Source organism: Leuciscus leuciscus (assembly GCF_965113295.1).
Source record: "Leuciscus leuciscus genome assembly, chromosome: 8".
Lineage (NCBI taxonomy): Eukaryota > Metazoa > Chordata > Actinopteri > Cypriniformes > Leuciscidae > Leuciscus > Leuciscus leuciscus.
The window spans coordinates 38,617,016-38,633,374 of record NC_138732.1 but is presented as its reverse complement, the minus strand read 5'-3'; the positions used below and the strand labels follow the sequence as shown (position 1 = coordinate 38,633,374).

The 16,359-nt window shown below is 41.1% G+C and overlaps 1 protein-coding gene across 1 annotated transcript; it reads right to left on the bottom strand.

The window, feature by feature from the left end:
- Positions 1 to 285: 285 nt before the first annotated feature.
- LOC309505019 (E3 ubiquitin-protein ligase TRIM39-like) lies at positions 286 to 16,032 on the bottom strand. The gene is made up of 6 exons (XM_082178373.1): positions 15,444 to 16,032; positions 14,572 to 14,667; positions 14,229 to 14,459; positions 14,098 to 14,120; positions 13,898 to 14,016; positions 286 to 912 (listed from the first exon to the last, which is right to left on the bottom strand). Exons 1-6 carry the CDS (start codon positions 15,837 to 15,839, stop codon positions 374 to 376), a joined length of 1,404 nt encoding a protein of 467 aa, XP_082034499.1. The 5' UTR covers positions 15,840 to 16,032; the 3' UTR covers positions 286 to 373.
- Positions 16,033 to 16,359: the final 327 nt, after the last annotated feature.

The following is a 16,359-nucleotide window of genomic DNA, read 5'->3' as shown; positions in this document are numbered from 1 at the left end:
TTGTTTGTTATATGGCCCTGTGATAAAAAAAAAAGAAAACAAAGAAATGTAGTTTTCTGTGGGGATATTTTTGTCCATTAGTACTGAGTGTAAATATGTTGTGTTACTAGTGTTGATTCATGAAAGAAAAAGATGAAAGTAAAATAAGAAAATTCCAATAAAAATAAACACTTGTGCCAAAATGGATGAAGTTGGCATTAACACAGGACATTTTTTTTTTTTTTAAGACAAAAATGTCCTTAAGGACACATAAGGGTTAAGTTGGCTCTAAATTTTACATATAAGTGTGATTGATCAGTGAGACCCTTTTATTACAGTGTTATTATTAAAGCATAATTTGCAAAACTGAATTAATCTAGAAGCATAATCAGATTTAACTGTGATTTTCTGCTGTAATAAACAGTTTAACTGGTAAGATCCTCAGAGGAGTTGTGCAGCGATTATATAAGAATGGAAAGACTATGTCGTTGAAGGTGGATGTGAATGTGAGTAAATGTGTGTTAGTTACAGGATCAGAGAATGACACTGTTCCTCTGTCATAGTCCAGCTGAACTCTCACACGCTGAAGCTTCTGTTTAACAGGAAAGACAGTGACGGGTTGCTCTGGGGATTGTGAGGTGTATTTGCTGTTCATGTATCGCACACGCCAGACATTAGAGTTAAAGAAATCTCCCTTCCTTTGGTTTGATGCTGTGGTTATTCCAAGAATCCAAAGTGTATTGTCTCCAACCTCCACATCCCAGCAGTGTGTTCCTGAGTTAAAGCCCTCAGATCCCAGGACACATGCATACTCATCAATCCTCTCTGGATTATCAGGAAGTGTTTTACCTACACGACTGTATGACACACTGGTCAGATCAGCAGAGAGTGTGAGATGAGGATTTACTGTGTTTGGATCCAGAGTCAATGGAGCTGCAAAGAGAATAACATCAGATTAGAGGATGAAAAATGATGTATTAGAAATATAAATGTAAAACACAAATAAAGACTTTGTTGAAAGAAATCATAAATGACGTTATCTTAACAATGGTCTCTCAGTTACTGTCATAATTGATTGAGGCTTAATTTTTAATATCATCAATAAACACTGAGGGATAGACCATGATGAATAGACTTTTCATTTTGAGTTTGCTGCATGATCTGATGATTTTCTGAAATACAGTTCAGATTCACTTAGAAATTCAAGTGATTATTACATATATTTCTATCAAATGTTGATATTGTGTGTGTTTATTGTGCTGTAAGCTCCGTCTTAGCCTCGTATTTATTTGCCTATAATTTCTAGTTGTTTATACTACTAAATACAGCTTACCCAACATCTCAGATTAACCTGACATCGCTAGCTTCCGTTACTACTAGCACAACACCCTAGTAATTCACTAGCCTGTTAACGCGCCACCCGTGCGCTCAGCTATTTTTTATTTATTTTTCTCTCGCGCCTTTGAGTTCATAAAAAGCTCAGGTGAGTAAGAATCAGTCAACAAACATGGTGAGTAATGTCTTGTCCTGTTATTGTCACCTGCACTTCATGTCAAATGTTTAGCATAGCCTTCTCTGTCGGCAATATAGGATTTATATGTGATAAATGCAAGGAGACAGTTAGGCTGACGGAGAAGATTTCAGAACTAGAGACACGCATCCAAACTTTAATTGATACTGCTTTTGATGTGCCTAGCATAGTGAACTCTTTACATGACTCGGTTCTGGCTGAAGTAGAGCCCATGCAGCAGGGCAACTGGGTGACAGTGAGGGATCGCTCTAGTCGCGGATAAAAAAAAACACTCTTCCGTTCCGATTACCATAACAAATCGATTTGCCCCGCTCAGTGAAACACCCACTGAGAATTCTGTTGATTGTGCCCTAGTAATTGGTGATTCGATCACACGGAACGTGAAAATAGAGACACCAGCCACCATAGTCACATGTTTGCCGGGAGCCAGAGCGCCTGACATCAAAGCAAATTTAAAAGTGCTGGCTAATGCTAATCGTAAATTCTCTAAGATCATTATTCACGTCGGCACTAATGATGTTCGACTCCGCCAGTCGGAGATCACCAAAATTAATATTAAAGAGGTGTGTGAACTCTCAAGTACAATGTCAAACACTGTAATTTGCTCTGGCCCCCTTCCTGTTCGCAGGAGTGATGAGATAGTTAGTAGATTGTATTCACTGAATCACTGGCTGTCTCGGTGGTGTCCGCAAAATAATATAGAGTTCATAGACAATTGGAAAAGTTTTGGGGGCAAACCTGACCTGTTGAAAAGAGATGGTATTCATCCCTCCTGGGATGGTAATGCTCTTCTCTCTAGTAATTTGGCTCATAGTCTTAGAGATAAAAAATGACAAATTGGGCACCAGGTCAGGAAGCAGACAGACTGGCTTAACCGACCGTCTGCTAGCGGCCTCGCGTCACCAAGGTCAGACAAATCCCATCACATAGAGCCTCTTTCACCTAGATATCATCATATAGAGACTGTGTCTGTTCCCCGAATTTGGAAATCAAAAAAACGTCCAAACCCATCTACGGTTAAAAATGTAATTGATGTTCAACAAATAAAAAACAGCTATAATACAGATGAGCAAAGGCTAAAGCTTGGGTTGCTGAATATTCAATCCCAAAAGCACGCAAGTACTCCAAAAGCACTCATTGTTAATGATATGATTTCAGATAATAACCTAGATATGCTGTGTTTGACAGAAACCTGGGTAAAACCAAACAATTACATTACTTTAAATGAGTCCACCCCGCAAGATTACTGTTATAAACATGAACCTCGTCTGAAAGGCAAAGGGGGAGGTGTTGCTGTAATTTATAGTAATATTTTCAAAACCACTAAGAAATCAAGTTTTAAATATACTTCTTTTGAAGTGTTGGTGCTTAATGTAAAAATATATAGTGTAAACGGTAAATCACGTTTGAGATTTGTGCTGGCTAATGTATACAGGCCACCAGGGCACCAACAAGATTTTATCAAAGAATTTGCGGACTTTCTATCAGAATTAATATTGACTGCAGATAAAGTACTAATTGTTGGTGATTTTAATATACACATCGATAATGAAAAAGATGCATTGGGTTTGGCATTTAAAGACATTGCAAACTCAATTGGAGTTAGACAGCACGTGTCAGGACCTACTCATTGTCATAATCATACTCTAGATCTAATATTATCACATGGAATAACCTCCTAAGACCCGAGCTTTGGTTTGGCGTGCATTTTAGATTTCTTCTAGCTTTTTAGGGTTAGGAGGGACCAATAAATATAATAACCAGATATTATCTTTGAACATGAAGCACTTTTTGAAAAAAATGATGTCCACATATGTGGACACCGGGTCTGTATTCACAGAAAAAAATCAATACACCATTGTGTAACAAAGTGCAAATCTCTTTTATTTACAGCCAGTGCCTGAACATTTTTCGTTGTTACTCTTGTATAACTTCTGAACATACATACATACATCTTCCGCTTATCCGGGGCCGGGTCGCAGGGGCAGCAGTCTAAGCAGAGAGGCGTTCCCTGGCCAGCTGGATGACATAGTCCCTCCAGCGTGTCCTAGGTCTTCCCCGGGGTCTCCTCCCAGTGGGACGTGCCCAGAACACCTTCCCGGAAAGGTGTCCAGGAGGCATCGGGAACCTCAGCTGACCCCTCATGATGTGGAGGAGCAGCGGCTCTACTCTGAGCTCCTCCTGAGTGACCGAGCTTCTCACCCTATCTCTAAGGGATCGCCTAGCCACCCTGTGGAGAAAGCTCATTTTGGCTGCCTGTATCCGGGATCTTATCCTTTCGGTCATGACCCACAGCTCATGACCCACAACTCAGCCCAGGTGAGTTGGATCCGAAAATTTAGCTGGGGCCCCACCCTGGAGCCAGGCCTGGGGTTGGGGATCGTATGAGAGCGCCTGGTGGACCGGGCCTCCCCCCATGGGGTCCAACCGGGCTCAACCTGAAGAAGCGATGTGGGGCCGCCCTCCTGTGGGCTCACCACCCATAGGAGGGACTGTAAGGGGCCGGTGCTTAGAGGATCGGGCGGCAGTCGAAGGCGGGGGCCTCGACGACCCGATCCCTGGACCCTGGAGGGGTGCTGGAAAGTGCTCCGACTGGGGACTCCGTCGTTCTACTTGGGGACTTCAACGCCCTTGTGGGCAGCGACAGTGACACCTGGAGGGGCGTGATTGGGAGGAACGGCCCCCCTGATCTGAACCCGAGCTGTGTTCTGTCATTGGACTTCTGTGCTAGTTACAGCTTGTCCATAACGAACACCATGTTCAAGCATAAGGGTGTCCATCAGTGCACGTCCCAGACAGCAACATAGTGTCGGCCCAGATCCGGCCCACATCTGGACCGTATGGAATCCAAATTAACCAGATTTGGGCCAGATCTGGGCTGATACTATGTTGCTGTCTGGGGTGGCACCAGGACACCCTAGGCCAGAGGCCGATGATCGACTTTGTGGTCGTTTCATCTGACCTGCGGCCGTATGTCTTGGACACTCTGGTAAAGAGAGGGGCGGAGCTGTCAACTGATCACCACTTCTGAACATTGATATGGAAAAACAAAATTTATATCAAAATAAAAAAAATATCCCCCAAAAAAGTGAGCAAGAGTGTGTGTGTGTGTGTGTGTGTGTGTGTGTGTGTGTGTGTGTGTGTGTGTGTGTGTGTGTGTGTGCGCGCGCGATCGCGAGTGAGCAAGTGTGTGTGTGTGTGTGTGTGTGTGTGTGTGTGTGTGTGTGTGTGTGTGTGTGTGTGTGTGTGCGTGTGTGTGTGTGTGTGTGTGTGTGTGTGTGCGCGCAATCGGGAGTGAGCAAGAGAGAGAGTGTGTGTGTGTGTGTGTGTGTGTGTGTGTGTGTGTGTGTGTGTGTGTGTGTGTGTGTGCGCGCGCGCGATCGCGAGTGTGTGTGTGTGTGTGTGTGTGTGTGTGTGTGTGTGTGTGTGTGTGTGTGTGTGTGCTCGAGAGTGTGAGTCAATGTGCGTCACGAAGCTCAGTGCAACTACAAATTTTAATTTTTTTGCTAGCATTCTTATACAGTTTCATCGAAGTTAAGTCCCATTGTCCACATATGTGGACATCAAGTTTAGCAGCCTAGTAAATATTTCCTGTTACAAAAGTTTGTCAAATGTGCATGCCATTTTAATCATACAACACTATTATGCATAACTTAACAAGAATCAACAATGAAATGTTATTACATTTTTTACCTTGTGGACGTTTTGGTCTGATGTGCCTGCGTGACATTTCGCCTGTGTTCTCCGCCATCTTGACATTATTTATGTTACATTTTTTTCTCTCCTGACACCACCAGATGGCAGTATAAGTGTCCTCGTTTGTGAAAAACATGTTCCAGTTACACAGAATTAAGTATTATGCCGCACACATCCAAAAATGTGATGTCCACGTATGTGGACACGGGGTCGTAGGAGGATAAATGTTGATGCCGTTGAAATTCTGCAGCAGAGCGATGACATCTCAGATCATTATCTAGTCTCGTGTAAATTACACTTAGCCAAGGTTGCAAAGCCGACTCCGTGTTATAAATACAGTATGTTAGACCTATCACTTCTGCCACTAAAGATTGCTTTATTAATAATCTTCCTAATCAGTTTCATCATCTCAGCATCCCAGATAGCTTAGAAGAACTTGATATTGCAACATAAACTTTTAACTCTCTCTTTTCCAGCACTTTAGACACAGTTGCTCCGTTGCGCTTAAAGAAGATTAAAGAAAATAGTCCAATGCCGTGGTACAACGAGCACACTCGGGCCCTTAAGAGAGCAGCCAGAAAAATGGAGCGCAACTGGAAGAAAACAAAACTAGAGGTATTTCGGATTTCATGGAAGGAGAGCTCGATTACGTACAGAGAGGCCTTAAAAGCTGCCAGATCTGCTTATTTTTCAACCCTATTAGAAGAAAATAAACATAATCCTAGGTATTTATTTGAAGCGGTGGCTAAACTAACGAAAAATAAAGCTTCAAGCCCAGAAGTTTCCAAGGAACAAGGCAGTAATGACTTTATGAACTTCTTCACTTATAAGATTTATAATATCAGGGAGAAAATTATAACTATGCGTCCGTCTACTACAGTATCACATCAGGCAGTGCATTTTAGTCTCCCTGAGGAAAAATTTGATTCATTCGTTGCTATAGGAGAGGAAGAATTTTGCAAACTCGTTAATTCATCTAAATCGACAACATGCATGTTACACCCTATTCCGACTAAGCTACTGAAAGAGATGCTCCCAGATGTCATAGATCCTCTTCTTAATATCATTAATTCATCTTTGTCTCTAGGATACGTACCAAAAACCTTTATGATTAAACCGCTTGTTAAAAAACTGCAACTTGATCCTACAGAATTAGTCAATTACAGGCCGATCTCGAATCTACCTTTTCTGTCAAAGATATTAGAAAAAGCAGTATCCTCACAACTATGTTCCTTTTTAGAAAGAAATTATATCTGTGGGGATTTTCAGTTCGGATTTAGACCGTACCATAGTACTGGGACAGCTCTCATTAGAGTCACAAATGATCTGCTCTTATCATCCGATCATGGTTGTATCTCGCTATTAGTGTTACTCAATCTTAGTGCTGCATTTGATACTATTGACCACAACATTCTTTTAAATAGACCAGAAAACCATTGTTGGAAACTTGTATTCCTTCATTGAAGCAGAAACCAGGAGACTTGAGATGGATTTTATAAGCAGAAGAGATTTATTCTTCCATGTCTGTAGTTCAGCAAGTCTGTAGTTCATCATCATCAAGTCTGATCTAAAGAAAGTTGCCTTGCACTTTTAGATACATTTAGGGGGAAGGATTTACATTGAGGTTGAACAAAGCATGTGAATTAAGTATACAGGTTAAGGAACCGCCCTAGACTCCAGCGTATTACCAGTCTCAATCTATTCAACTATTCAAACGCATATATGCTAATCCAACAAGCACGGCGCTACACCGGGGGCTAGGGGGCGCTAAAGCCCCGTCAAAAATCTGTGTAGCCCCAGTTAAGCCCACGCAACCAGGGGGCAAAAGACCCGCGCTCTTAGTTCGTACTGGAGTACATCTGACCTCAACACGCAAAAATCCGGTGCAGCATCAAAGTATTTGACGAGCTGCACATGACCACATGACCACATAGCACGTAGTTGTATGCATCAAGGGATTTGTACGCTCTAATCATTTCTCTTGTATACACACTTGGTGTCTGAATTAGATAATTATATATATCAGGCCATACAATTGCTGGCCACTTCTTGTCATCCACAATCCAAAGATCGTCAGGTATTATTGTATAGGGATCCGGCAAGATCTCACCATTGCTGAGAGTAAGTTTTTTAATATAATCGCCATGGTCAGAGGTACTAAGGCTTCCCACATAATCCATCGTCAAATCTTTGATTTACAGTAAAGTAATGTTATATGTGTGCAGTCATGATATGTTGCAGGTCGTAAAGTAACGTAAACAAGGTTAACTTATATAAAAGCAAATTCGGGCTCTATAGAGGCTATTGCATTACTAACTTAGTCTATCTAACATGATAATTCATACATGCATCACAGTATGTCCGGATTTTGATTCGTAAACAGTTGGACGTTTTACATAATGTAATATTAATATGAAACATAAACAAACAGATCCAACTCTGAAATTGCAGTTTATTATTGAGCCAACAACAAGAAATTACAAACAATGCGAAATTACGTTAATTACAATGTTCTTTTACAGAACTCAGCATAACAGATAGCTATTTTTTGCCCCATGGATGCGCGCGCATCCGGTATTGTTTGTATACAAGAAACCCGCGTGAGGCTAGGCTAGCTAGTTTAGGCTACAATCTGTTACAAATACAATGGATCGTTTTGTTATTAAAAAAAAAAAGAGTGCAGATCGAAAATGAAGACCAAGATCCAGTCTCCCAGATGGACAAAGAAGAAGAGGGAGATTCGAAAAATGAATTTGAGAGAGAAAGTCATGAGCCAGGACCCGAAGGAGCACCGGAGCTGTCCATCGCCGCTAGTTGCTCAACAGTCCCAGTTAGATGTGCCGCTGACACCGACACCGCTCCCTCTGATTTAAGCCAGTCACCTGTAGATGAACCGAGGCGGCCTCTTCTCCGGCGTTATCTGGCCACCAAAGTTGGACAGCAGGATCGCTACTTCAGTCGTAGATGGTATGAGGATTACAAATGGCTGGAATATTCTATTTCAAAGGACCGTGTTTTCTGCTTTGCGTGCCGGCACTTTCAGCGTCCTGGTAACCATGGAGACAAGGCGGCATTTACCCACCATGGCTACCAGAACTGGAAGAAGGCGACAAGTTCATTTAAGACACACAATGCCAGTGTGGAGCATAAATATGCCATGGCAGCGTGGAATGAGTGGAATATTCAGAAAGAGTCTGGCTCAACAATATGTAATGCTCTGAGTGATGGACATGCAAAAATAGTCCGTGAGAACAGAGAGTATATGCGAGCAGTTGTGGAGTCATTGTGTTTCACTGCGTACCAGGGACTTTCACAGAGAGGAGACACAGAGAATGACAGGGCTGTCAACCAGGGAAACTTCCTAGAAGTTTTACAGATCATAGGCAAATTTGACAAAACAGTAGCACAGAAAATATCAGAAAATCCAAGAAATGAGAAGTACACGCATCATGATATACAGAACGAAATACTGGAATTTATGGCAAATATGATTAGGGATCAGATTAGTGGTGAAATACAAGATGCTGAAATATTTGCTTTGATGGTAGATGAGAGTAAGGATTTGAGTAAAACGGAACAAGTGTCTGTCGTGGTGCGCTACGTGAAAAATGATCACGTTGTGGAAGAATTTCTCCATTTCACGCCAGCTGACGTATTAGATGCGTCACTTTTCACTTCGATTAAAAACACTCTCAGCAAATGTAACATTGATCACACTGCCTGTATTGCTCAGTGTTATGATGGTGCTGCTGTAATGTCTGGTGTTCACAACGGGGTCCAAGAGAAATTCAGAGAAGAGGTCCCTCAGGCAGTCTACATTCACTGCCATGCACACCGCCTCAATCTTGTCAGAAACGTGAAGCCAGCGGGGGATTTTTTTGTTATTGTGCAAGACATGTACAAGTTTTCAGGCTCATTTGTCCATGCCCATTTCATTAAGAAGCAAAAGGAACTTGAGCCTTCACAGCAGCCCATTGAACTTAAGAAACTGTCTGATACGCGCTGGTCCTGCCAGTACTACTCGCTGTGGGCAGTGCAAAAAACCCTCCCCGCCATCATTGCAACCTTAAATGACATTAAGGCGCAACCAAATCCACGCAGATCCACTGATGCACAGTCAATGCTTTCATTCATTGATGCTGAATTCATCCTCCACCTTATTCTGTTTGAGGATCTTTTTCGTACAGCAAAGTTCCTGTCTGACACTCTACAGTCACCCGATCTTTTGCTGGAGACTGCCACCGACCTCGCGCACTCGGTCATCACGGGCCTAAAAGAAAAGCGCACAGAGGACTCTTGGAGAGCCATTTGGCGCAAGGCGGAGGCCCTGTGCGCCAAAGTCGGTGTCGCAAAACCACCTCAGCTCCCACAAGAGAAGAGACAATCCCAGCAGCCTCACCATCTGCAGGATTACGTAGTTCAAGCTCCAGTTCAAACAGAACACCGATCCATGTCCTCTCTGGATGAACTCCGAACATCCTCATTCTACCCTGTCATTGATCGACTAGTGAATGAAATGACACGACGGTTTTCATCAAAAGCGCAGGTGCTGTTCTCATGGGCATGTCAGCCCTCAACCCCAAAAATGCCACATTCCTTGAAAAGGAGAGCCTTGAGCCCATGGCGCAGTTGTATGGGATCAAAAAGGACGACCTGCTGGCTGAGGTGCACCAAATGCGCCGGCTCTTGGAAAGAAAAAAAGAAAAGGTGAAACAGTCGGCAGCACACTGGAATTTCTGTCCATGCTTAAACCTAAGATGGGAACACCATCTATAAACTTTTGCGCATATCTGTTACACTGCCTGTAAAATCCGCTTCATGTGAGCGCAGTTTTTCCTGCATGCGGAGCGTAAAAACCTACCTGAAAAACAGAATGGCAAATCCTCGACTTAGCAACCATACCTGCCTGTCCATACACGCAGAAAGAACCAAGGCCCTTGATGTCCAAAAGATTATAGACTCATTTGCACTTAACCACAACAACAGACGCATTGTCCTCCTGTAAAACAACTCAGTGAGGTTTTTTCTGACGTTGCGATCAGAGACTGGTTGTGATATATATGGGGCCCTATTTTAACGATCTGAAACGCAAGTGTCAAGCGCAAAGCGCAAGTAACTTTGTGGGCGGGTCTCGGCGCTGTTGCTATTTTCCCGGCGGGATAAATGACTCTTGCGCCAGGCGCAAATCTAAAATGGGTTGGTCTGAAGTAGCTCCATTATTCATAGGTGTGGTTTGGGCGTAACGTGAAATAAACCAATCAGAGCGTCATCTCACATTCCCTTTAAGAGCAGATGCGCTTTTTCCATAGCGGATTGCTATTGTAACGGCGGATTTGCCAGGCGCGCGCCAGGAGCGGTTCACAGCCAAGGACAGCAACGCTCTCGTCACGGCCGTAAAAGAGAGAAGTTACATTGAAATGGAGAAACCCACCCAAATTAACTTCGGTTAAACAGGCGTATGATAATTTGGGTAAATGTGTAAGCTAGATGTATGCTTTTATAATAAATTGTCTATCTATCTATCTATCTATCTATCTATCTATCTATCTATCTATCGTAATAATGTATGATTTGCAAAAATGAAAACTGCTGCTTCTGTGTAGATGAGAGAATCAAAGTGTATGCGCGTTGTGCACACGCTACATTGATTATGGCCAAGCATGCGCCCTTAAAATAGCATATGAATAACATGCGCAACGCGCCACTGACTTTAACCTATTTTTTTCTGGTTAGTGGCGCAATTGTTTTCTAAACCTGCAAAATAGCAAGAAGGAACGTTTGCGCCGGAACACGCCTCCTCTTTGCGCTGAACCGCCCCCGGGAGCGCAAGTGTATTTCTTAGTTAACCGACGTGCTTCTGTGGAGGGAAAAGTCTGCTTTGCGCGGGTGCAAAATAGGAATGATACATGCGTCGGTGTACAAAGTCACTTGCGCTGGGTGCAAGATAGGGCCCTTGATGTCATGACGTGACATTTAATTCGTTACACTGTAACAAATGCACAACAGAATTTGGCGCGTGTTTTTGTTTGCAGTAGAATAATAATCAATACTGTAATGAGCCAGTTCATTTTATGCTCTTTAAGTGTGTGCCCAGTTAACAGGTACAGGGTGTTTGTTTTTCTTGCTTTGGCGTTGTATATTATTAATTCTATTTTTGACGTTGTGATCCGAATCATTAGACACAAACTGTTTGCACTTCTCGTTGCAGCTGCACTTTGTAGCCTATGTTATTAATTTAACTATCAATTTAATTTTTTAAGTTATGTTGTGATCCAAGACAATAATACCAATGCATAGATGTTTGTTTGTTTTCATTAATTATGCATATGGAATAAATATGTTTGTCGCATTTTGTATGTATTGTCTGATTACCGGCAGACGCATGGTCGCTGTCCGGTGCTGAATCTCGCACCTTTCCACGTGAAACATTTTTGTCATTGCCATGTTGTGGTCTCTTATATTAGGCTTAGTTATTTTGTTGACTACTCTTTGGCCAAATCCAGTTAAAGTGCTGTGTATCATAGCATAGTTTTTTCAATAAAAAACGAGAACCTCTATATTATAGAGTAACTTAAGTAATGAAAATCAATTGTTTTCTTAGCACCCCCACGTATCGGTCCAGCTCCCCATTAGCACCAGTAGAGAAAAAATCCTGGCGCCGTGCCTGTAATCCAATCAGCCTAACTATTCAACGTCTGGGGCTGGGGCTCCAAGAGCCATTTGGGCTCCGAAAGTCATTTGCAGAACAAAAGTCCCAGTGATCTGACTCATTTAACTTACAATGGAGTGATATCATCATCTTAACCTTAAAGGTCCCATTCCATGGATTATTTTTATTATTTTATAATGTTTCCAGGGGTGCCCTTATAATGTTAGTATGTTTTTTAGATCAAAATTTTTTATAATTTAGAAATAAAAGGGTCTGCTGTGAGACTTCAGTGTAAACGCCCTCTGCTGTGATTGGCTGACATGCTTGCATATGAAATATCTGGCATTACATGTGGAACTATCTGGAAAACTTTTACTATTACAGCTATTATACGTTTTTACTATTACAGCTATCTGGATTAACGAATCGTGAGAATTTTTTTAAGTATTTAGATCTATTCCCATCACATAAAAGGTTGCAGTGATTATGAGCATTGAGCAGATGACAGTCTGTTGATCGCGTGAAAGATCTTATCATTGCAACGCAGTTTCTGCACTCTCACTAATGATTTCACCAATGCTAACATGAGGCATATAAATACAGTAAGAGCTTCGTTGTGCAGTTAATTTTTCGTGTGAAGAATGCTACAATTTAGCGGGTAGAAGTTTGATACGGTTAGACTTTGTGTGAGAGCACTTTGTGGACTACAACTCTTCGCTGCTTTCGACGGGAATCTGAAGAAAGAACAGCCCATTTGGTTTGAATGGTGACATTTGGGTACAAAACACACAGGCATCTCGATCTGTCTCCATAGATTATCGCAGCATTAGCACCGTGATTTGACAAGTGGAGGGAAAATGTGTTATGGGGTGACGTCACATAGGCGACATGTAGTCTTTCTCGTAATGTCTTTTCCACAACTGCTAGCCAAAGAATCATACAATATACTGTCAAACTCGTAACATGAAAAATTATATAAAAAATTCACAGACCACATACTGTATGTTCACATTCATGGCACAATTCAAACGGGACCAGAAAATTATTATTTTCTCACATTCACTTGCATTGACGATTTTTCAACCTAGAGGTCCACTTGGGGTTTTACGGATGGGCGGGACTTATGTACCAGCTCTATTTAGCACCAAAACTTTGGAACAGTCTTCCTACCATTGTCCGGGAAGCAGACACACTCTGTCAGTTCAAAGCAAGATTAAAGAAACATCTCTTTGATCTAGCATTCATATGATACATTATAGACTTCTATAATTCAATGTTAGGCTGCATAGATTAGGTCAGCTGGAACCGGGAACACTTCCCATAAATCCTGATGTACTCTTTACATCATGAGGAGAATGGCATCTATGCTAATTTTAGTGTCTTTGTTTATCCCGAGGTTTTCCCGCAGCCTGCCGGATCCAGGCCGTATCCAGATCTGACGAAGGACCTTCGCCTGGACCCGATGACAACGCAGTTCTGAAGTGCCAACTAGTCTCTCCCTATGGAGGATCCCTTTACCACTCTACAGATAAAGCGTTTTCGGGAAATTCGTTTCGCGTGCCTACCCCGAAGTGATAAAATAAATAAAATTCTGTATCAAAAATTATAAGGAAAGCCCAGTACTTTGTTTAGACTTGGTTTGTAGGGAATTACAAACCTGCACAAATATATTCAAACGCACATAACTATAGAACCCATTCTTAATGCGCATGTGAACGCCATCAGCGTTTATCACAGGTTCGCGTTTAAAGTCTGTGTGTAGAGAATGGTGTCGTCTTAGCGGCCTCTAATTTAATAACAAATGATCGTTGCGACGGAAGCGAATCAATCAAAACTAACTTTAGCTGGAAAATAACTTTATTAAAGAACCGCTATAAAGCCAAAACAATCACTGTTACCTTAAATTATACGTTTATCTCTGTAAAGCTGCTTTGAAACAATCTACATTGTTAAAAGCGCTATATAAATGAAGATGACTTGACTTGACTTGACTTTATATCTGAACTATCTTCTGCACTGGTGTCAAATCTGCTGAGACTCACTGTGTTGGACAGTTTCCAGCATCTTCTTCCAGACTCTGAACGGCAGGTTACCCAGATAACGCGACACATGAATCAAAGCTCCAGAACTCATCCGTGGATCCGGCTGTGAGATCTGGACTCTGAGGAACATTCAGGAGTCAGAACTGCAGTGAATTTGAGTTCAGATCCACTGAGAGAAGAGATACGAGCAGCTCACTCACCTTTCCATCGTGACTTTAAAGTTCTGGAAAATATAGAGTTTGAAAACATTTTAATATCTTATCAAACCCTCTCAGTGTCAATGAGTCTCTCTATACAAGTTGTTTTATGCACAAAGAATGAAGGTTGTCACCTTTAGAAACGAGACGTCATTGTCTTTCATCATCACCTCCATGTATCTGATTGTGTGTGAAAGAGCTGAGATGTGTGTGTTCATCTCCTCCAGCTTCTCCTTCATCCTCTGCTTCTTCTGCTCCTCTTCCTCTCTCAGTGCAGTGATTGTAGCTTCTTCTTCGTCTCTGAGAAACTGATGAAGCTTCTCAAACTCTTCTTTAATCTGACGCTCTGTGTGCTCAGCTTGAGACTGAAATCAAATCACATTCACTTCAGTCAGCGCTGTACGAACACACACTCCACTAATGTCAATAATAAACTCTGTGTGTGAATGTAGAGTATTTAACTCTTTATATCCTCACCTTGATGTGTTTAATAGTTTTATCACACTTTTTCTTCATTTCTTCTCCATGTTTGAGCTTGTTTTGTAAGGATGTCAGCGCTGTATTAAATTCCTCCTACAGGTTAAGATGAAAATCTGTGAAACTTATGCAGCTCTAAGAGGTTTAAATTTTTTTTTTTTTTTTTTTTTTTTTTTTTTGCAATGGCCAATTCTTTATTATATCCATGTAGTTGTAATTTTGTGGTTGTGCAAATACAAATACAGAAAGAGAAAGTATGTTAGTATCTTTTTGATAGTCACTTTTTGGTGTGTCTTGTAATTAATCACATATTATTAATGAAAAAATATTAATAACCCATGACATTTCTATTTTCTATGTTTCGTGCCAATGCTGTTACATTCAAGAAGATTTGAACATCAGAAGGTCAAAGTTTGGGCCTTCAGTTCTAATTTACAGCCATTAGCTCAGATATTTAGGTTTGAATGTGGATTTTTGGGATATTTCAATACATTAAAGATGCTAAATTGTGAACGGATATTAAACATCTCAAACGGTTTTGCTATAGTGAGGGATTCAAGTAATAACTTTCGTGCTCTAAGTTTTACACCAGCCCAACAGGAAGTCGGCTATTATGGGTTGTTTGGAAACGCATGCTGTGGAATGTGACGTACTCCTCCTAGGGAATATCATTGTTGATATCTCGAACGGTTTGGCTGTGGCGAGGAAACGAATTTATGGTGAATAAGTTTAGGCCCTAAATAAATATAAAAGGTCAATTTTATATCAGTAGAAAGTCACAGTAAAAATAAATACTGGTCTATTGTATACACAAATAATACTCTATGTTTAGCACTGTATTCGGCATATGAAATTAGAGATATTTGTCTTACCTTGTAAGATGAAAGCACTTCACTGATGGGCCTGAATGTGTGATTGTCGTGTTTCTCTGAGTCTATACACACTAAACACACAGGCTGTTTGTCCTCCAGACAGAAGAGTTTGAGTTTCTCACTGTGTAAACTGCAGATCTCCTCAGATCCTGATGAACGTTTCACATTTCCCTCCTTTATCAATGAATCACACAAGTTTTTTAACGCTAGATTAACTAAAGGTTCAGCTTTTGATGATATTCTCCTGCAGAGAGGACACTCCTGAGTTTTCTTAGTTTTCCAGAACTGTTGTAGACACTCTTTACAAAAACTGTGACTACAGGACAGAATTACAGGAGTCTTGAAGATTTCACAGCAAACAGGACAAGAAAGCTCTTCCACAGATTTTGAATCCATTTCCTCGATTTGTAAAAGATCCAATGATCTACAATTTACTTTCACTTTCTGAACTTTGGTTTAATTAACCATTACAATCAAAATCTCATCTGGTTTCATTCAGAAATAAACAAAAATGCTATAATATAATGTGTCCTCCTCTGTTCTTCACAACACTGACTCGTTTTAGCTTTCAGTAAATCTGAAAGGCAGAAATAATGACTCACTTCCTTTTAGGTTTTGTAAGAGGGTGGAGTTTCTGAAGACAGACTGGATGTATAGACTGGATTTGTATCTCTGTAAAGCCGCTTTGGAACAATCTACATTGCTAAAAGCGCTATATAAATGAAGATGACTTGACTTGACATGTATAGTTTTATCTTTATTTTATGCGTGCTTTCAAGCATATTCTGGAAACAAAGAACTGAATAAAGAATCAAGTGAGAGTCTGTAGCATAAAAAATAAAAAAACATTATAAAATAATTTAATACTATAAAACAAAATAAGTTTACTAATATATATATTTAGATAGACCGTCAT

Coding starts and splice junctions, on each gene's coding strand:
- LOC309505019 (XM_082178373.1), bottom strand. CDS start 15,839: ATGGATTCAAAATCTGTGGAAGAGCTTTCTTGTCCTGTTTGCTGTGAA. Junction 14,668..15,443: donor AAGTGCTTTCATCTTACAAG/GTAAGACAAATA, acceptor CTTAACCTGTAG/GAGGAATTTAATACAGCGCT. Junction 14,121..14,228: donor ATGACGTCTCGTTTCTAAAG/GTGACAACCTTC, acceptor TATATTTTCCAG/AACTTTAAAGTCACGATGGA.